At 46.0% G+C, this 21,879-nt stretch overlaps 1 protein-coding gene across 9 annotated transcripts in view; it reads right to left on the bottom strand.

Annotated features, from left to right (window-relative positions):
- Slc39a11 (solute carrier family 39 member 11) overlaps nucleotides 1–21,879 on the bottom strand; it is a 389,328-nt gene that overhangs the window by 200,596 nt on the left and 166,853 nt on the right. For 7 of the 9 annotated variants that reach the window (XM_060386462.1, XM_060386454.1, XM_060386455.1 and 4 more), the window contains one exon: nucleotides 15,499–15,643. In XM_060386462.1, coding sequence (XP_060242445.1) covers nucleotides 15,499–15,643 — 145 coding nt within the window. The remainder of the gene's footprint in view (nucleotides 1–15,498; nucleotides 15,644–21,879) is intronic. The other 2 variants (XM_060386456.1, XM_060386459.1) reach the window with 1 other exon arrangement.

The raw sequence follows: 21,879 nt of genomic DNA, 5'->3' as shown, positions 1-21,879 counted from the left end.
AGCAATCACCTCCTGGGGAACCAAACAAGAAATGAAAGACAGGCATCAAACACTGTGTAAGGACCCAGCAGCAGTTCAAACACTTCCAGATGCCCGGAAGAGGATTCCTGTTTTCCGCTCTGACAACAACTGCAGAGCCGGCTCTCTCACCCTGCAATAAACAACTGCTTAAGTGGAATTTAATGACCTGGACAGACAGTGCTCTGAGTCAGGAGAGAGGTAGAAACGAAGGTGCATGATTCCCTACGGGGCCCAAAATATGGCCTCGTCACCAAAGAAAGTGGGTTTGGTGGGTTGGGAGGGGGTATCCCATAGTTATCGGGCATGTGTGCACCATAGAGGGAGGAAAGGGGGAATTTGAGGGACAAATACACCCATGCCATTGGTTATCGTCAAGCTATCAACAAGCTGGGTGCTGTTCTCCCCTAAAGGAGTAAGGAACCCAGGGAGTAGGAGGATACTGACCAGAGAAAAGCCAAGCTGAAACTAAGCTGGGTTTCCCAAACGCTATTCCTAAACCAGCCTCCCAGGATTACTTAATAAGGCGGTACATGCAAGGCTTTATCAGGAGCACTGGTGGATCTGGCTCTCCCCTCCTTTTGATCTAGTACTGAGCGGAGACTTACAGTGATAGGTTGCTTTCTGTCATCCCTCCACCCTCCTCTAGGCTATATCAAATGACAAAATTACAGCAATTTAAAGCTCTCCAAGGATTTCGTTTTCAATGCTAGAATCAGTTAATATCCCATTCCAGGACAGAAGACAAGTGCCCCCATGAGCCAAGAAGAAGGGTTGGCTTGATGCACAGAAAAGGGTTGAGAAAGCGGAGACAAGACCCCCAAGAAGGCTGGTTCTTGCAGGCTAGTTGCAATGTCAACTTGACACAAGCTAGAGTTGAGTGAACCTCAACTGAGAAAACGCCCCCATCAGACTGGACTGCAGGCAAGCCTGTGGGCTATCTTCTGACTGAGGATTGACAGGGGAGAGCCCAGGCCACTGTGGGCAGCTCAACCCCAAGGCCCATGGTCCTAAGTGCTATAAGGAAGCAAGCTGAGGCAGCCATGGGATCAAGCCAGTAGGTAGCAATCCTCCACTGCCTCTGCATCAGCTCCTATCTTGAGTTTCTGACTTTCCTGAGTAATGGGCTAGCTGTAAGACGAAGTTAATATTGTCCTTCCTCTGCTGCTTTTGGCCATGGTGTCTTATCTCAGCAATCCAAGTCCTAATTAAAACAGCATTTCAAAGTCACTTTTGGAAGGCAGAAAAATGGAAAAATAACTGGCTAATATCAGATGACGTCAGGTTACAGTGGGCACACACGTGCACACATACTACTTTGCTTTCAATTGCTGTAAAATACAAACAGCTTGGGAAGGAAAGGATTGTTTTACATGTTGCAATCACAGTCCATCATGAAGGGAAGTCAGGGCAGGAAGCTTGAGGCAGGAACTGAAGCACAGACCATGGAGGAACACTGTTCACTGTCTTTCTCTCCATGGCTTGCTCAGAATGCTTTCATATATACCCTGGGACTACAAGCCCAAGGGTGCCACCCCCACAGTGGGCTAGGCCCTCCAACATCAATCACTGACCAAGGAAATACCTCCACAGGCTTGCCCACTGATCAGTCTGATGGAGCTATTTCCTCAATTGAGGGTCCCTCTTCCCGGAAGTCAGTAGTTTGCTTTAAGCTGACAAAAGTGCAGGTATGTGTGTTTGTGTGTATGTGTGAGTGTGTTTGAGTGTGTATCTATATAAGGTCAAAGGCAAAAGGAACTTTGATGAGGAAATTGGGCTTGTTTGGAAACTTTAGCCATTGTTACTTTAGTCTTCAATTCTTGGATGAACAGCTTAGTTTCAACTTGGTTATGGGAATATTTAATCATGAGTAACTCTATTTTGATCTATTTTATTTATTTTACATCCTGATCATAGTTCCTCTCCTTCCTCTCCTCCCAATTCCTCCCCCCACCCACCCTCGAATGTCTCCCCACCCCACTCCTCCTCTGTTTCTCTGCAGAAAAGGGCCAGCCTCAACGGGTTGAGCCCTTATAGGACCAGATTAGTTGGCTCTGTGGGTTTTCTTGTGGTGTCCTTGACCCCTCTAGCTCCTACAATCCTTCCTCCCCCTCTTCCATGGGATTCCCCAAGCTCCACCTAATGTTTAGCTGTGGGTCTCTGCATCTGTTTCCATCAGTTGCTGGGTGAAGCCTGATGACAACTGAGCTAGATGCTAACCTATGACTATAGCAGGATATTGTTAGAAATTATTTTCACTGACTTTGTTTTTTGTTTGTTTGTTTGTTTGTTTGTTTTACCATTCATGTTTTCTTTATTCTGCTGTGTACAGAAGTTGCTCTAGAACTGTGGCCTTCTAAAACTTAGAAACCAAATGACTACCCGTGACAGAGAGGACAGTAGCAAACCTTCCCTCTAGAAGATCTTCACAAACCAACACCTGAGCCAAGTGTTTTCCTCTGCACAGTGGCAGCATTTGCCACTCAGTCTGTTGGACAATGGAAAAAGAGTGGACATGAACATGCCAGAGCTCAGCAGAATTTAAAAAGATTAAGGGCTCAAGCAGCTTAGGTTAGACTTGGGCTTGCTATGCAGCTGTTGACTCTGAATTTCTGATCTTCCCACCTCCTCAGTGCCAGGATGACGGGCACAGACATGTGCTACCACAATTGGTTTATGTGCTGTAGGGGATCTCATTGGTTTGTGGTGTAGGGGATCGAACTCATGGCTAGGAGAGCATTCTACCAACTGAGATACAGCCCCAGTTTTGTACAGAAATTTTTTCCAAGACAGGGTTTCTCTGTGTAGACTTGACTACCCTAGAACTCACTCTATAGACCAGGCTGTCCTCAAACTTACAGTTGTCCTCCCGTGTGCTGGAATTAAAGGTGTTCGTCACCAGCTGCCATGCAGAATTCTTATAGGGAATCCACCAGCTTTTATTCTGCCCCTCCCCATGACATGGGGCATACCTTTTAGAAGAGCTGCTTTACCAGCCTGGGACCAAGGAGCAGAAAATAAGGGGAGCCAACCTGTCATTTGCGTATTATTTGAAAGCAAAATAACCCCTCATGATGCAAACGACAGAGCTTTGCTTGGTACATTCTTAAGGCAAAGCTGACTCACACAGCCTATTACAACAGACAAATGAAGTCAATGCTACAGCTCTTTGCAGTGCAGAACCTAATGAAAGCAACCAGCCTAGAGCCCCACATGAGCCCTTGGGTTTTTCAATCCTCCTCCTCCCTGGGAAAGTGCCTGTGAGCACAGTTTTCTCTATAAATGCTTCTAGAAACGCTGGATAAATTCCATCATCTTATGAGTCATCTAACTGTGAGTTAATAACAATGGGGGAAAATCGAAACTATAATTTTACTTTGGACCAACAGCTGTATCTTGCCTGGCCTCTGTTCTTCGGTACTCACATAATGTAGCCTTGTAGCCTGCCTTGGAGATAAGAAGATATTTGAAAGAGACACCTGTGTCTCTCAATCTATCAGACTATTTCAACAACAGACCCCAAAGAATTGGGAATTTCCCCTAGGAACTTCATTCTGGAAGAAGGGAAGGGCACCAGCCAGTAGGGAATGTGTTTCCCAGAAAGAGATTTTACACAGTTCTAAGGACTTGTCTGACTGCCTTACAGGAAGAGACAGAAGCCCAGACAATGATAGGTCAGTAGTAGGCAGGACCACCTTGACCAGGACGGCTTAGCAAACCCTTGGCCCTCTATTTAAACTTGAATCTCACTAGCCATGGGTTCTCAGATCAACAATGGTGTCGACTATGAGTTTCATAACACAGTGGGGCCTACAAATAATAAGTGGTTGGTTACCTCAAGATGTCCATGCCATTATTACATAGCGGGCATGTCTTGCCAGGCCGGTCACTCGTAGCTCACAAAGTTCACCTGTGCAATACTGATGATTAAAGTGAGGGTTTGAAGTATCTCTTCCCAGTGTGGCCAGTATCTCCTTTCTCTGCTTTCTACTGTTAATTTGCCTCTTTTATTGGCTTACTGAGGATGAGTGGCCAGGCCCATCTTGGTGCACAAATTGTGACTCACAAGTTTAACAACAGCCTCATACCTATCCTCGACAGCTCGAAGGACCAGAATCGCACCAGCAGAAGCCACAGAAGTCAGACACACGTAAGAAAATGTCATATGATCATAGCCCATAGACAGGGCTTGCCCTGAGGTCTTTCTCTCTTCTAGTCAGAGCACCAGAGTGAGTGGTGGCTACTCTTGTCTAGTGAAGGTTTAAACGAGAAGATGGCTGTTCTAGGAATGTTGCTGGATAACAACCCTCTCTCAGAGGAACTCACTCACTGTGTGAGATCAGCGCTAGTTAATTCCCCCCCATGCCAGCACCCTCATAATTACTTCAAAGTAGGCCCTATCTCTTATAAATTCCACCACCCCAACCCTGCCATCCTGGGGACCAAGACTCTGATACAAAAACCCTTGCGGGGGAGGGTTATATTGTACACAAACCACAATGGCTGTCATCCCAGAATGAAGCACTTCCAGGGACCCCAGGCTCCTCTCTCCAGGAGAGTTCTGCCACATGTATTCACTTAGGATTGTTTCTTTTTTCACTCTGAGAAGGGTGACTATGTGCTTCCAAATGGATGCTGGTAAGCCTTAGTGGCTCTTTTGCTCCTGACTTCAGTAGACACTAATAGCCTGGGACTAAAAGACTTTGTTAACAAGTCAAATGCCCTACGACCCAGCCTATTGGTTACTGGTTGATAGAGATCACAGTTCCCAACACAGGGCTGCAAATAAAAGTATTCGATGAAGCTGACAACACTTGGGTTCCAGGCACTGGAGTTTGAACCGGTGTTCTCTGAAACATCCCCAAGCCCTGTCACCTCACTTGTGAAGTACGCAGTTTGAGGCACACTCTAACAACGACATCATTGGTACTCAACTGAACAGAGGTTAATCCCACCTCTTAAATGTTCAGTAGCATGGATGGCAGTCTCTGCATTTCATGTACTGTTTCTGTTTAAAAGTAAACCTTAGGAATGTTAAGCCTTTCTTGGAAGCAGTTTACATATCTCCCAAGTGTGTTCACAAGTATGAGGACCTGAGTTCGATCCCTAGAACCTACATAAAAAGCCAAGTGTGGTGGCACATGTCAATTCTCCTTGCTGGTAAGGTGGGGAGTAGAGAGAGTAGACTCCATTGAAACTTGATGGCCAGCTAGCCTTCACACCCCTGGTGAAGGCTCAAGCCAATGAGAGACCCTGCCTGAAACAAAAAATGGGAGCTCCTGAAGGGTAACAGTTGCTCTCTGATCCCCTGATATGCTTACACACAGACACACACACACACCTGGGGGAAAAGGAGGGAGGGGGCAAGAGGGAAGAATTGAGAAAGGGAGGGACAGAAGAAGACAGGCAGAGAGGTTCTAAAAAGAAAGAGTCAGGGGTCATCCCATATAGGGTCAAAATGAGAAAGAAGTAAATAGCTACTTCTGAGCACTAGACAGACCAGAACATTCTCGGAAGACCTTAAAATCTATTTGATCAGCCAGCATTGCATTTCTGTTCAACTTGAAACTTCTCAAGTACTGAAACTTCAAATTTTAAGCTTGAAGCCGCATTCCTATATAAAGAGAGAAAGTAGGAATGGAAGCACTCAAGTGCAGAACAGAGACCTGCCCCTCCAACTTTTCCAGTGGTGGGGGTGGGGGTTGTCTTAGCGTCCTTAGAAACTATGGGTTTAATTTCTGTAATACACCCTCTAAAGAAACTAATTGCTAATTAGTTTAAAGAAAAACACTGTGCTTAGAAATAAAACTGTGTGCCTGTTTAATGTATGGCACACTGAAGCGTCCCCTGTGGGGAAAGAGGTGTATTTGTCTGCTTCAGTGTACTGATGAAATGAGACACAGATAGCTACATGACTTAGCAATGGCATTAAGAGTGGGGCATGAAGGGAAGGAAGGAAGGAAGAAGACACGGGGGAAGAAGACACAGTCACAGCCCTTCTAGAATTCTCCTGGCCAGATTTTCAGAATGCAGGTTTGGTTTTTAAAAATTTCCTGTTCTGCTGATCAAAACATGCAATCAAAACTGGCTTTTGTGTAGCTCTCTGCCTTCACCATGTCAAACCAGCCATGAGGCCTCCTCACAGGAGGCTGGATGAAAAAACAGGGGGCAGCTTGTTAGTTCTCAAACAGTCATTTCAATTACATTCTGTTGTCATGTTTCCTGTCCCCTGGCCTTGCAAAGGCTTTCATTTACCAGCTGGAGCCTCAGGGCTGCTTAATCCAATCATTAGCTAAGAAGGGTTCTGACGTCTTGGCCAGATAACAAGAACCTTCAGATGCCAGTATAGTCATTATCCCTGGCTCTAGTCCTCTTCCCCAGTCCCAGACAGGTACACACTACAAAGCACACACAACGAGGAATCTTCAAGGTGATTGTGTTGGAATGTAAGACCATGTGAAGGAGAAAATTAATAGGGTGAAGCTTTATTCCTATCCAAGACCAAGATGGAAGAACTGCAGTTTGACACTTTGGTGGTTAATGACTCTAATCAAGTAGGGCTGGATGAGGTACCAGATGAAATATTGGCACCAAGACACTGAGAAGGGTGGCTTCAAAGCAAGGCTCCCTCTCTCTAACAAATCTCTTGGATCATCAGGCTCCTCACTGATACTCAGTGAATGGCAGGCCTGAGACAAACCACTAGGATACGTTTAATTAGCGCTGTAGGCTAATGGGTTTCTGCTCTGCAAAGCCAGCCCAAAGCAAGGGCCTAGAGGAGACTTTACCCAGATTGAATTTTCCAGAAAGAGGGGAAGGACTCCAGGGTGGCATTTACCCTGTAGATCTCTATTTGGAGGGAGAAGAAAATGCCTCTGGAGGGCTTTTCCAATTACTAGTATCACCAAGTGTTGTGGCACTACTGGGGCAGAAAAATGTCCCCAGTGTAGCCCCCCAGAGCCCCAAAAGGATCCTCTAAGGACCTGTTGGTGCTCAGAAGTGAGGGAAAAGCTGGGGAACCTCACCCCAACCTCAGGAAGAAGATAGGCAGATGGCTGCGACCAAGAAGGGTATAGGAACAAGGGGTCAAAGAAGCAAGAGAGGCCCAGAGGGATGGAGAGAACAGAGGCAAGATAAGACACAACCAAGAAGGACTAAGAGAAACCTAGCTAAGGAAGTCAAGAAGTGCTGGTGGCCCTCAGCAAAGGGGAGAGGTTACAGTTACCATGGTAACGTCCTGCTGAATGGCAAGAACAGAGAAAAGTAGCCCATGTCCCCAGTGGCTACACCTGCTGCTGCATCTATGTGCTCACCTGAAGACTGTGTAGTAAAACCTGTAGCCAACTTTCTACTCCCACACCCCAAGATCAACACCAGAACCCATCTTTGTTCATCTGCTGCTCCAGACTACAATGTCACATAAGCCACTTCCCCGAGTGCTCTAGAGACACAGGAGGTTTGGTGGCCACTGGCTGCTGGAACTGACATTCCCACAGATGTCCCTGGCAGGCTTTATTCTACACGTTATCTGTATTGACTTAATCTAGTTTCCCAGAAACTCCAAGGTCAAGCAGCTGCTAACCGATCAAGTTACAACCCTCCCCCAGTGTCTAAACCTATGACCTATTCTCTGACCCTTTCCAACTCAATACTATCTGTGCATCCTGACAACTTTCAGACATGAGCTCAGTGACGTTTCAAATATGTATCCTATTACGTACCAAAAACATACAGAGAACGCTATACTTCTAGCAATAAAGCAGGAATGATTCCTTTTATCTCTGCCTCTCACATCACACTAGAGCACTGGCCATTGCAAAAAAGCAAGAAAAGCTTTTAAACATCAGAAGAAAATATTAAAAGTATCCTTCACAGACATGACACAGAAAATCCCCACTGATATAACAATGAATTTCTTACAACTAACAAATGAGCATATCAGGGTTTTAAGATACACAAAAGTCAGTTATGTTTCTACACATTAGCAATAAGCAACTGAAGCTTAAAACATATTACTATTTATTTGACACAGGGGCATATAAATATGGATGTATAGCTTGCAGAGGCAAAAAAAATCTGCAAACTGCAAAAGAACTCAGAGAAAATATGAATAAATGGAGAGATATACAGCATTTGTAAATGAAAGGCTCAGCATTCTAAAGATTTGTATTTTCTCCAAGTTAGTTAATGAATTCAGTGGAATCCCAACCACACGAAGCTGTGTGAATACCCACAGTGAGATTGCTAACAATTACCAAAGACTGGGGACCAAGTCTTTCGGCTGCAGAATGGATAAATAACCTGTGGTATATTCACATAATATAGAATGTGATGAAGCCATAAAAAGAAGTGACTCTTATTACTTGTGACATCACAAAGGGTTCTCAAATGCATGATGTCAAGTTCAGGAAGTCTGGCTGGAAAGGCTGTATGATTCCACTTAGGTGACATTCTGAGAGGAACAAAAACGCAGAACCCAGGGTCAAATAAGTAGGTGGGGTCAGCTACATGTGTGGCCAGAGGTAATTTGGGAAGGTGTTGGTATTGTTTTCTATCCATTTGTGGAATGGTGACAAAACTACGCATTTTTTTTATAACTCATGGAATTATATGCAAAAAGAACAAGGCTACTTATATATATTAAATTAAAATAAGTTTCAAGACAGTGTCATACCATGTAGCCCTGTCTAGCCTGGAACTTGATACGTAGACTAAACTGACTCCAACCTCACAGAGATCCACCAGTCTCTGCCTCCCAAGTGCTGGGATTAAAGGTAAACAGCTCCAAGGCCGAATTTAAAATACATTTTATGAACCTTATAAATACCCCTTATCTGCCAGACAAGGGCATAGTCTTGAAATGACCATGAAGCTTAGAATCTGACCATTTATAATCTTAAGGGTTTTTTTATGACCAAGTTGTGCACTCGATCTTATCAGAGATGATCCAAACCATGGTGTTCGGCTTCACGCTAAAGCTAAGTGAATGAATACTGATGCCCTCACTGATCTCACAGAGGCTGCGTGGCAGTGAGGGCAGGCCCTGAGTCCACACTGGCTGAATGAGATGTGGAAGCAGGGGATGGGAGCACATTTGAGGTAGAGTGCTGAGCTCTGAGGAAGCTCAGACTCAATTCAAAGGACACAGACCAATGGTCCATATTCGTTCTCCAGAGAGGTTTGAGTCTCCTTGGGGGCAGAGACCCCATGTAAACATTCATAGAGTCGTCCTCACAGGAAATAATGCACCCATCATTACTTGGCTTACTGGGCCAAGCCTCCATGAGGCCCACAGAGGTGCTGTGAGCCCAGCAGCTGAGCCCCACCTCTCGGAGAGAACAGAGATTCCCAGAGCCATGTCAGTTGTGAGGGAGCGTCGTACACTCTTCCCTGGACTTGGTCCTCCATGACAGCACCTGCCTCGCCTCCTCACTTAGGATACAGGTGCCAGGAGTGCAGAGAGTGCTTCTGTTTCAGAATCACTGTTAAGTCCCAGAACATACAGCTCCTAAATCATGGTCCTTTGAAACAATTGATTTAGATTTGGATGTGAAGGGCTACTTTCCTCCTCTCATCCCAAGAGGGGAAACATTCAAAGAAGCAAGCAGAACACAATGCTAGAATGACATAGGCCGAGAAGAAGCAGAAGGTCCACACAACGTATTTGCCCACATAGCAGCCAGGTCAAGCCAGGCACATCACCGATCCCATTACCAACCGATTTTCCTCAAGGTGAGGCAGCATCCCACTCCGATGATAGTGCTATGGTGAACTTCACCTGAGTTCAAAACCCAAAGGGAAGGCTGTGCCTTCCCTCAGCTCCTTCCAACTCGCAGGCTGGAAGTAGCATCAATTTCCTTCCAGTCTTAGAGGACCAAAACAAGAGTCAGGTCTGTACCAGGCAACATAATAACAGTAAGAGATAAAAAGAAAGACAAGAATCCAAGTGAGGAGGTGAACATGCAGAAAAAACTCTAAGGATCCTACACACTCAAAAGCTGAGGTGTAGCCCAGGGGTATGGCATTGAGCTGAATAAAACCTTGAATCTGACCACCCCTTCCCAGGACTTCCCAGAAAGGCAAAAATAAAAAGTCCTAAATCCTTGAACCAAAGTACTACCCTGTATTTTGTGAGTTATTAAAAAAAAAAAAAGCAACAGCTGAAAAGCAAAACAAAGTAATATAGGAAACAACTAAGTCGGCTGTTTCTGGACACAGCCCCTCTAAATCTCTGAGTAATAAAAGCCCGGCAGGAATATCCTGACCCGGCTGGTGGGGCTCTGGCCATTTCTCAGTTGTTTCCTGAGCACACATTAAAAACACATTATCCTGTTTAATAGACTTATGAGCTGAAATGAATGTGTCAGGCTCTTATAAATATGATGGAGCCTGCTAACCAAGCAAGTGTTAAATTTTGCATAAGGAGACAGTATCCCTAACTTCTCTGTAGCACTTAATGAATACCTCGAGCAGACTGCAGGCAGCGGGCTCTGAGGCTCTGGATGAATTAAAAGGGATTTCATTCTATTACTGTCAGGATTAGCTTCCCCAGACTCCCTCTCCTGCTTGCTCTCTCGCTCCTCTCTCTCTCTCTCTCCCTTTCCCTCTCTGTGTCTCTCTCTCTCTCCTTTCTGTCTCTGTCTCTGTCTCTGGCTGTCTCTGTCTCTGTCTCTCTCTCAGACATGGGGTTGAGCACAGGATAGGTGTTGTATGTGCCTTGTGGAATGGTGCCCCTGTCAAGATACAGGCCTCCCTGGAACCTCAGAACGAGGCTTCATTTGGAAACTAGAACTCTGTGTGTGTACTTGGGTAAGCACTGGTCAAAGGGCAAAATGATGCAGCCACAAGGAAACCAAAGTATGAATGACTCCTCTGAAGTTCACTCTGGGGAACCAATGAGTTGATTGGGCTTATCTACAGGTATGTATGCATGAGTGAGAGGTTATGACAAGAGGTGAAACCGGATTTTCTAAGGAGAAGTAAAACACTCCATCCTTCAGGGAAGCTCCTTAAGTCAGGAAGTAAACTTTAAACAACTCAAAATAGCTCCAGGAACTCCCTGAAACCAACCAGATTCACTAGGCCTCTCCATCCTGAAAAGTAGAAAGCAGAAAGACTGCTGAGAATAGCTCTCAGATAAGCCAAGCAGACAGGAAGAAGTAGAAACCAGCTGAGCTACCACCAGCAAAGGACACTCTGCTGAGCAGCCTGCAGGCTGTGCAGTGTGCTTAAAGTTCTCAGCTTTTGTGATCTTTCACCCATGCTGGGTTGAGCTTTGGTGATACAGCTGTCTTTGAGTCACTTCTGCTCCTATAAACCCCAGTAAAGCTGGCCAGTTTAGCAAGTCGCTCTTTGGTGGCATCTCATACTTTGGTCTGTTTTTAGTGCCCTATCTGGAGTGCACAGACATTTGTTTATCTCCCCAGGAATAGTATCCTATGATAGGCAAACATTCTGAGAAGTCAGCCACTAGCAAGCCAAGGACAGAAGCTACCTTGTCCTTAGTGGGAGGACGATAAATATGGTACAGGGAGAGTAACCGGAGTGTAGCCTCCAAAGTTGGGGGTGGGGTGGGGAGAGGTATTTCCTCTGCTTCAGCCCACCAGAGTGCTTTGTCAGGGCAGCTCACTCAGGTTCATGGGAATGCTGCATTGCCTTTTGGCTGGACCACAAGAAAAAGTACTTCCCAAACCACTGCCTGCCTCAGAAAAAACTCAGGAGAGAGAGAGGAGAGAGAGAAAAGAAAGGAAAGAAAGAAAGAAAGAAAGAAAGAAAGAAAGAAAGAAAGAAAGAAAGAAAGAAGAAAGGAAAAGAAAAGAAAAGAAAGAGAGAGAGGAAGGAAGGAAGGAAGGAAGGAAGGAAGGAAGGAAGGAAGGAAGGAAGGAAGGAAGGAAAGAAAGGAAAGGAAAGGAAGCAGGCCAAGTGCTATTTGAGTTCTAGGCTCACTTGGACCAAGTATAACAACACTCTCCAGAAACTGAAAGAGATTTGAAAATGCATCACCTGACAACAATCCCATAAGCAAGGAGGTACATCTGCCCTAGCTGGCTGCAGAGAGCCCACTTCAGGAAAGGATGTCTGATTACTCACTTTAACACCCACAGTGAGAAGGAGCTCTTAGCTATCACCCCACCTTCACCTCCACCATCACCACCATCTTAGCCTTTTGTTTTTCAGCCTTCTGCAAAAATAAAATGTCATGCCATACTTTATTTTGTTTTCTTTCTTTTCTGATAGCACATTTTAATACCCACCATGCCTTATTCCCACCTTATTTATTTATTTTTTTATTATTATTATTGTTTTGGTTTGGTTTTGCTGTGTTGTTGTTTTGGGGTTTTTGTTTTGTTTTGTTTTTTTGAAACAAGGTTTCTCTGTGTAACAGCCCTCCCTGGCTGTCCTGGAATTTGTTCTATAGACTAGGATGGCTTCAAACTCATATAGATCCACCGGCCTCTGCCTTCCAAGTGCTGGAAATAAAGATGTGCGCCACCACCACCCAGCACCCCTATCCTTTTAATGAAGTCTGGGTTATAGGCCAGAAGGAATGAAGGGGAAAAAAAAAAAACTCCCTCTTAACCTAAAGAGGATGATAATTCAAAATTGTTGATGGGAGAAACTGAGGCACAGAGAATCTGAAGTGTGGTAAAAGTTACAACCCTCTGCCTTCCAAAAACACACCAGTTAGGTCACACAACAAAACCAAAAGGATAAGGAGGAGATGGGTTCAGAGCAGTGGGAGGACGATAAATATGGTACAGGGAGAGTAACCAGAGTGTATTATCTACACGTATGAAGCTGTCAAAGAACTTACGACAGCAGACACAAGCACACAAAAATGTTATATATTTTAAGAGGCTATCATTAGTCTTTGATGCTTATATCCAGGTCCCAGATAGATACCTATATAGATACGTACATTCATACAAGTATTCACACATGTCAAAATGTTCTCCGCCAAACCCTGGATGAAAGCATAACACCAGAATTAATCTAAAGGACTGTCAGTCATACAAGGTCATGGGCAGTTAAGAGTGCCTCAGACAGTAACAACATTTGGTCAAGTTCAAAATCACAAGATACAAAACAATGGCCAAGGAGAGCTGCAGTACTGACATCGCAATCCTCAAAGGACACACAAGAACCAGAAAGGGTCCATGGTAGGGGGGTTGAATTATAAGCGATTTGGGTTGGAAATAAAACCATTCTTTCTTTTTAACCCTTGCCATTACATCTGAATAGAAAGAAAGGAAGAAAGGAAGAAAGGAAGAAAGAAAGAAAGAAAGAAAGAAAGAAAGAAAGAAAGAAGAAAGAAAAAAGATGGGTGGGTAGATAGATGGATAGGTGGATGACGGAAAGAGTAAGGAAGAAAAATGGGAATGAGGGATCAGAGAGGGAGGGAAAGAGAGAGACAAAGAAATAGAGAATGATACAGTTTTAAGGGAACTCTTGGCCTCACTACATCCCGAAATATTCCCAGCTTTGAGAATAGCTGATGTCATAAATGATAAGCACAAACAGCCACTGATATCAAAGTGTCTAATAAATGCTTTTCCCAGCTTGGCTGCTGCTACCTCCCAGGACAGCTGAACTTCCCTCCCAAGGCATGGCCTCTCTGGTTTTTCCCCCTGCTGAACCAATTACAGGCTATGATAGCAGTGCCATGATTATTTTTTTAAAGGCTGATGTTTGTCACTAAATGCCCATTAAGCTGGTCTCCTTGCTCCAGTTACAGCAAGCAAGTGAAAGCACAAATCCAGATGGCACAAACAGTGCCCCTCCAGGCTTGGTCTGCAGGAGGCCAGTCAGCAAATAAGCATTATCAGTTTGAGATGCCTGACACCCACAGGTGCCTCCAGGTGAGAAGAGAGAGCTGAAAGCAAACCATCTTCAAGGGCTGCATCCGGGCCTGTATCAGAACAGTTAGCAACAGACACATGGATTGCTTGGCAACCTGGTAACAGGCTGTGCCTGGTGTTTAGAAGCAGGGGAGAGGACCGTGGCTCCTTCCGCACAGCGCGCCCCTCAGCCCCACCACCAAACACTGGGTTGCCTGAGAAGAGCCAGAAATCTCCCAAAGCTGCCTGGAAAAGGCCCACTGAGCAGCTAGGGAGATAACTGAGCCTGTAAAGTGCTTGCCTTGCAACCATGAGTTCAAGCCCCAGAACTTACATAAAAAAGCTAGACATTGTGGTGTGTGCTTGCAATCTGAATGTGGGGAGACAGAGAGAGACAGATCCCTGGGGTTCTCTGGTCACCCTGCCTAGTCCACTTGGCGGGTTCCAGATCAGTAAGAGAATCACCCTCTGGTCTCAAAAGAAACAAACAAAAAGGTACACAGTGCCTGAAGAATGATGGCAAAGGTGTCCCCTGGCTTCCAGGATACATGCATCTATATTTCAGTGTGTGTTTGTGTGTGTGTGTGTGTGTGTGCGCGCGCGCGCGTGTGGATGTGTGTGTGTGTGTGTTTGCCAGTTTTTACCTTTTACCTTGCTAGATTGACGGCCAACGGTGCCAACCACCCCTGAATGCCCAACTCTTTCGACTTAAAAGACAAGGAAGCAGAGCCAGGCTAACTTTTCTTCCCTACAAAAAATCTGAGGTAGGGCTGCAACGTCCTCAAAAGGCACACAAGAGTTGAGCAAAGAAAACTGCTAGTAAGAATCCACAGAGGACCTGTGTACCTGCGTGCTCAGGACTTGGCAGGAAAACTGCAAGTTTGATAGAAGGCGGCCCTTGACTACAATCCTGTGGGGAAGAATGGCAGCAAGGCCGCCGCCATCACAGGCTGAGTAGGAATGAGATGTGTTACGGGCAGCAGACAGCAGCTGTGGTGCCTGACCCTCTATAGTTTGAGATCCTATTAGATGAATTTTATTTCCTGATTATATTTCACCTGGGAGGCTATGGAAGGCAGAGAGGATCGACCAGAGAGAAGGCATCCAACAGAGACCTCTGAACTCGGGCTACGCAGAGCAGAATGCAAGCACAGACTGGACCCCTCTGAGACAGAGAAGGTGTCAGCTGATTCCTTTAGAGAGACCCTTCCCTCTAACTCAGCAGGAAAGATGTCACTTAGCTGCTGTTGTCTTTAAAGTGATCTGGCTCCACATAAACAATTCGAGTGACAGACGTGCGTACTGTTTCTCCCAATGACTCAGAAAGTCAATAATCACGCAAATGAGGAGGGCACTCAGGGTTCATCAGGGATGGGGAGATGGAAAGCCCAGCCTTTCTAACTTATATCAGCCCCATCCAATCCATTCACTCAAGCTGGAAAAGCAACAAAGCTGTTACGGCTGCCTGGAGAGTGGGCAAGAGTTTGCATGGACAAATGAGAGAAAAGACCATGGGCATAAGCCACCATGAGTACTGGGGTGAGCAGCCTGGCAGAGCAGAGCTCTTGGCATTTCCTCCTCTCCTACCAGCCCTGGGTCTGGACCCTCTGTCCCAGCTTGGCATCTGCAGCAGAAAGCTTGCCTGAAAGAAGCCCAGTGCTACCTATCCGGATGGAAAGTTCCCTCTCGGGGAAGAGCTGCGTGGTGGGGCCCTCGGGATCAGACTTCTTCATCAATGCAGGGTCCAAGTTCAGTGCCAGGGCCGTCTGGGGGTCTTCTGCAGCACCCTGAAACAAGAAACAGGAGTGTCAGCACAGCACTTCCATGTCCTTGGGACTCTCCACCCTTAGGACCCACAGATGTCCTGCTAAGAGCACCAGACATGACCCAGCTCTCACAGGTTAGACTGTGAGGAAGACGACAAGCTTTAGGAAAATATGACTTTGAAGGTTCCAAAACCCAAGATCTAAAAAGTTATCACCAACCTCCCAATGTCAGCTCCCCCCCCCCCCCACAACAGTTTGCCACTGCTGGATACCCGGCACAGTGGACGTAGACCCTGGCCTGCAGAAGTAAGCCCGTGGAGCCACTCCTCCATCCCACGTGTAGCCGCCTGTGCTGGTCATTGTGACAGAATGCCAGAGAAACAAGGCTGATTTTGCTGACTATTTCAGGTGGGTCAGTCTATGAGGGTGGAGAGGGCATGGCAGAGCAGTGCAGTTCACCTCACAGCAGCCAGGAAGCAAAGAAAAGAAACAGCCCGTGCTTACCCACCTCTTTCTTTTTTTTCTCCACTTAATGCCGTCTAGCCCCTAAGCTGAGGTGGTCCTGCCCACATACAGAAGGGATCTTCCCACCCCAGTTAGTCTTCTCCCAAAAATGCCCTCACAGACACACCACAAACAAGCCTCACATGTATGCTGGGTTACAGCAAATCCAGTCAGAGGCCAGAGGCATGAGATGCCCATGGAGTTAGAATTACAGCTGGTTGTGAGCGGGTGCTGAGCATCAAAGTCAGGTCCTCTGCAAGAGCAGTGTGTGTGCTCTTAACCACTGAGCCATCTCTCTAGCCCCATCCATTAATTTGAATTCAGCCTCCCATAAAGTTCAAGGACACAGGTAAAATGTAGACAAGTGTCTTTCTATGTTATAATATGAATATAATACAATCTGTAGTCCAGCTCTCAGTAGAGTGCTTCTCCCCATCAGGAAGATAATGAACAATTCTTAACTGTCTGAGTTTCTTGTGGAATTCTGGTCTCCTGAGCTTCCAGGAGAATCACCATTAAGCTCTGCCTACAGCTTCTAGGACATCCACGGCCCACATCTCTAAATGCCTCCACATTGTTCCTACACACCAGTTCTAAAGGCTTGAGAAATGTATAATCAAGGTAGTCACACCAATCTCCCAGTCCTGCTAACAGTTTTCTGCATTTGTCACTTCTGTATCGCTATAACCAAAACACCTGGCAGAGGAACAGAGGGGAAGGAAGAATTTATCTCACAGTTTCGATGGGCTTTTAGCCCATCACAGTGGGGAAGGGCATGGCAGAGGACAGCAGTTCACAGAATAGCAGTCCAAGAGGCCAAAAAGGTATCCAAACTAAAACAATTCTTGGGGAAGTTTCTGTCGTGCAAGTATTTCAGGAAAAGCGTGCCAGACTGTACCTTACATGCGCGTGCACACACACACACACACACACACACACACACATCTTTATGTTTTCTTGTGGTCACGATGATCAAGGACAAAGAAGATAACCTCAAGATTCAGATATTTTCTTTCCAATTAAATATTAAGCATGAATACTTTGGGTATTTAACATCTTGGGTTTTTGGGTTTTTTTTTTTTTTTTTTTCATTCATCTATAGTGTCTTAATTCCTCGTACATCAAACCCTCTATGGAGTACTTTCACAACAGTACCAATGCCCCATTTTATCTTGTTTGAAAAGGGGGGAAGAAGCCCAATCATTTTTTGGCCAGCTCCACCCAGTCCCCAGCTTCTGAATCCCAGAATCCCCCTGAGCCACACTGAGTGGCATCTGGCTCTTGCCATCACGGTCAAGGCTGGCACCACAGATGGACAGAATCCTGGGTGGAGGAGAAGCTCTGAGCAAGCCAGTCCACACCTCTGCAGAAGGCCCCTCTCAACTCCTCTCGGGTGACAGCTGGTGCCTGTGTGATGAGCCGTGGGCCACAGCATCGCAGCTCTTTGTTTGTTTATGTGCTTTAATTATTTCTAATTCTACATCTCCCGCTGATATCTGACAGCTCACTGCAGCAATAAAAGGCGTGCCTCGCCATGGAAGGGTAACAGCTGACTTCCCAAAGAACTGGGAGAAAGATGGAGGTGGCGGGAATCACTTCATGACAGGGGAAATGTCACTGTGTGCACGTGCACCAAGCTGGGGCTGCTCATCCAATGGAAGCCCTTCAGGACGGCACAAGTTGGAGATGGTCAGGGCGATTTAGGACAGCGGTTTTAGTCTCCCCTCCCCCAGGCCTCAGAACGCTGGGAAATAAACATCTTCAGCTGTTCCAGTGGGCGTAGGCGGTTCTTCTAGTGTTCCTCAATATCTGATCATGTATGGGACAGCCGCAGAGCAAACGACAATTAAATGACAACATCACTAATGTGGAGAAGCCCTGTTTTTGAAAGATTTAGGCTGACGGGGACCTCACAGCTCTCTGTGTTATTACAGATTAATGCTAGGAACTCTTGAGATCTTGTTACTACCAAGAAAAGAATTCTGTCACTTTTCTCTAGGATGACTGCTGTCTGCCTGCCCTCACGATTCAATACATTTTTAATTAAGCATCAACTGTCGACCAGAGCTCTGAAGTTCCTCGAGATAGAAAAGAGCCAATCCCCGTATCTGCACATACTGTCCCTTCTCCTTTGAGAGACCATAACAAACCAATCAATGACAGACTGAACAATTAGAGCCCCGAATAGTGATGATGTTTGGAAGAAAGGAACAGGGAAGGCGGCTCGGTGGGTGAAGTGTTTACTGTGTGAGTATGAGGAATTGAGTTTGGACCCCCAAGCACCCACGTAAGAGCCAGAATGGTGGTGCCTGTGACACAGCTCTAGGAAGGTGGAGACAAGAGGATCCCTGGAGCCTACTGGTCAACCCGCTTAGAGAACTGGGGAGCCCCAGCTAAGAGTCTGTGCTTGAGAAAACAAGGCAAAGAATGATCAGACAGACATCTGGCATCAGCCTGTGGCCTCCACACACACATGCACACGTGTTTTCACCCACATGTAGATACACACACGTGCCACAGAGAAAGTGAGTCCATGCATAAACAAATGGAGAAAACTATGTCACAGCCAAGGGTTACAGCCATCCCCTATTCCCAGCTTTGTGCTGGGTATGTTCAGTGATTCGCAAAAGCTTCACCATTATTAAACACAGAGTTGTGTGTGTCCTTGCACTACTGTGTGGATGTATCCTCTCTGCAAAGATGGCATTTAAGAAAAAAAAATTGTGGTAACCCCTCAGCCCTCAGATCCATCTACCACTCTATCACCCCAGATTCTGGGAGCTGGGTTGCTTCATATCCACATTTTACAAAGCAGGGAGAAGTAGATTAGGAAGACCCTACCCCAACTGCACTCAGAAGCTGTCCTTTGGGGGCCAGAATGATGGCTTTATGGGGTGCAAACCTGAAGACCTAAGTTTGACCCCCAGATTCGGGCAGTAGAGGGAGTTTGTCCTGAAAGTTGTCCTCCATGCATTGCCGTTTGCATGGGCTCCTCTGTATGCTCTCTCTGTCTCTGTCTGTCTCCCTCTGTATATCTATCTCTCTGTATCTCTCTCTAATCTATCTCTGTATCTTGCTGCATCTCTCTGTATCTCCCTGTGTATATCTCTGTATCTCTGTGTATATCTCTCTGTATCTCTCTCTATATATATCTTTAGATATCTACATATATCTGCATCTCTCTTATCTCTCTGTCTCTCTCTCTCGGTCTCTCTCATACACATACATACACACACAACTAAGTAAACATCTTTACTTAAAATGAGCCCCTCTTTAGATGTTATTTATCTTATTTTTACGTGCATGTTTGTGTACTATGTACACCACATAAGCGCTGGTCCCTATAGAGGTCAGAAGAGGGCATCATAAGTACCCTGGGCACTGGAGTTATGAGTAATCTTGAGCTACTATGTGGTGCTGGGAACTGAACCTGGGTCCTCTACAAGAGCAACAAGTGTTCTTAACCACAAAGCCATATTTCCATCTTCAAGAGGAGAGATGGAGGAGGACCAAGTTATCTCACCTATGTCCATACCAACCTGTCCCCACTACCATCATGTGCTTGATCACACATTTACCCGTCAGAAGGCTGAGGCCTTTATCTACTGTAGCATATTAACCATAGCCAAGCTATGCCTGTCAATATAAGAATGGAGGGAGAAAAATTTGATGTAGATACAATTTGGCCACATGAAGAATGAAATGTTGTCACAATAGGATGGCTGAGAACGGAGGGCTTGGGTTAGCTGAGATCAGCCGGATACACAGAACGGCAGGCACCACAGGCTCTCTCTGGTTCAAGGTGGCTCTTGGTGTGGGGTAACAACACTGCAGTTCTGGGGAGCCCTGTTTCACTGGCACAACTGGTGTCCAGATGAGAGTGATAGAGTTCTGCATACAGATGCTCTCAATAATCACAGCCTCAGCGTGTGTAGGAGGCATCAGGAACAGAGAGCAAAAGTCCTTCATGCCTTTCTTATGATGCTGTGGTAGCTGTCTTGACATCTTCCTTCTATTCTAGGGCTAACTAATTCTAACCTCCAGTGATTTTCCACTCACACTTCCTCCTCAAAACCTGGTGGCCCCATTAGATGGACAAAGGGAGCATATATTTCTCCAGGACACATATGTGACTGGTGCCAGCTGTTCCCTGACTTTCTGCCATAGCCCTGAGAGTGCCTGGTTGATCATTAGAGAAGTGAGTCATCTTCCTCCCTGTTCCCACCTCAAGGGCTTTGGACAACTCAGGCTTGCTGTATCACCTCACGGCTTCTAAATGGAGATGTGCAAAATACACAGGCTCCTTCACAAACTGCGAGAGAATGTTTCACTTCCTTCTCACTCCCCTCCAACCTTTTGCCCTGCCCTTCCTCTCCCAGTTCCACCCACTCAGCTCTATACAGTGGGCCAAGAGTAGGCTGCTGGAGGTGGGAGGCAACACCCATCCAAGGCTCCAGAGTTGGAGATCAATGCTCACGCACTGGAATTACAATTATTACTGTTGTTATTATTACTTTTACCATGCGTGGTTTGAGGCCAGTGTCTAGGCCACAATACACAAGGCTGTTTCCACCCACTCCTGCAAAGAAGCAGCAGCTAAGAAGAATAGCATTTTCCAGAGGGAATACAGAAGGAGTAGAAAAAAGGAAAAGGGAGTGATGAAATGAAAAGAGGGTGGGAGGGAAGAGGAGGGACAGATAGGGCCAGAGAATGTGACTCTATACGTGCTTCACATTCACACAAAAGCCTCAGAATGCAGTATGCACACCCAGAAGTAAAGGCTGATTCTGTTCACTGTGGTTTTCTGTCCCCCAGGTAAGGAAGAAACTGCCCAGAACCACCCACATATGCACACCCACAACAAGTCACTATGGCTAGAGAGACAGTTCCAGGGATAAAGAGCTTGCTATGTGAGCCTGATTGATGACCTGAGTTTGGATATCAGTACCCAGATATCCAAAGCCTAGATATATAAAAACCCAGATGCAGCAGGGTTCATATCTGAAATCCCTGAACTCCTACAAGAAGATGGGAGGCAGAGACCAAGAATCTCCAAGTACTCCAAGGCCAGCTTCCCTAGTCCATGCAGTGAGGAGAGAGAAGATGCTGTCTTAAACCACAGAGACAGGTAACATTAGACTCCCATGGGGGGAGTGGCACACACCCACACATACACACCCATGCACAGTACCATGGAATATTATGGAAGGGACACAGTCACTCTCCACAAGGCTCCTTTCTCCCTTGCTGATGGCATTCCCTGACATTCTTCACCGTCCGCTCTCAGATGTTTTATCCACAGGTGGAAGATGAAAACAGCAAACTAAATGCCAAGCACAACTACATAAATGGGAGTAGGTACCAGCTCACTGAAGGCCCTGCCAGCCTCCAGACTCACTCTAAACAAACCAACACATCTGCTCAGGTTCCAATAGTGACCTTCATGTGCTTCATATCACCTGTACTCTTTTCGTCCCTACTGGGGCATCCCAAAGCTACCGACAACCGAATCTAGGCAGAGAAATGCTGGCCAGGCTATGATGCTGGCTGTCCATGGGATGTGGTCTTTGCAAGCGCACATACACCAGCCATCACGCTCACAAGGTTTGGAGTGGGGACTCCTTAACTTTTCCTGGGTGTGATATAATCTAGACTCTGTGGGCTGTGAGCCTCCAAGTCCCCTGGAACAAAGATTCTTTAAGTAAGGTCCATGAAGCATTTGGAGCTCTCTGGGGAAGTTAAGAGAAAGGTCA

The sequence above is a fragment of the Meriones unguiculatus genome, chromosome 7 (assembly GCF_030254825.1).
Source record: "Meriones unguiculatus strain TT.TT164.6M chromosome 7, Bangor_MerUng_6.1, whole genome shotgun sequence".
NCBI lineage: Eukaryota > Metazoa > Chordata > Mammalia > Rodentia > Muridae > Meriones > Meriones unguiculatus.
This window is presented reverse-complemented; position numbering and strand designations above follow the sequence as displayed.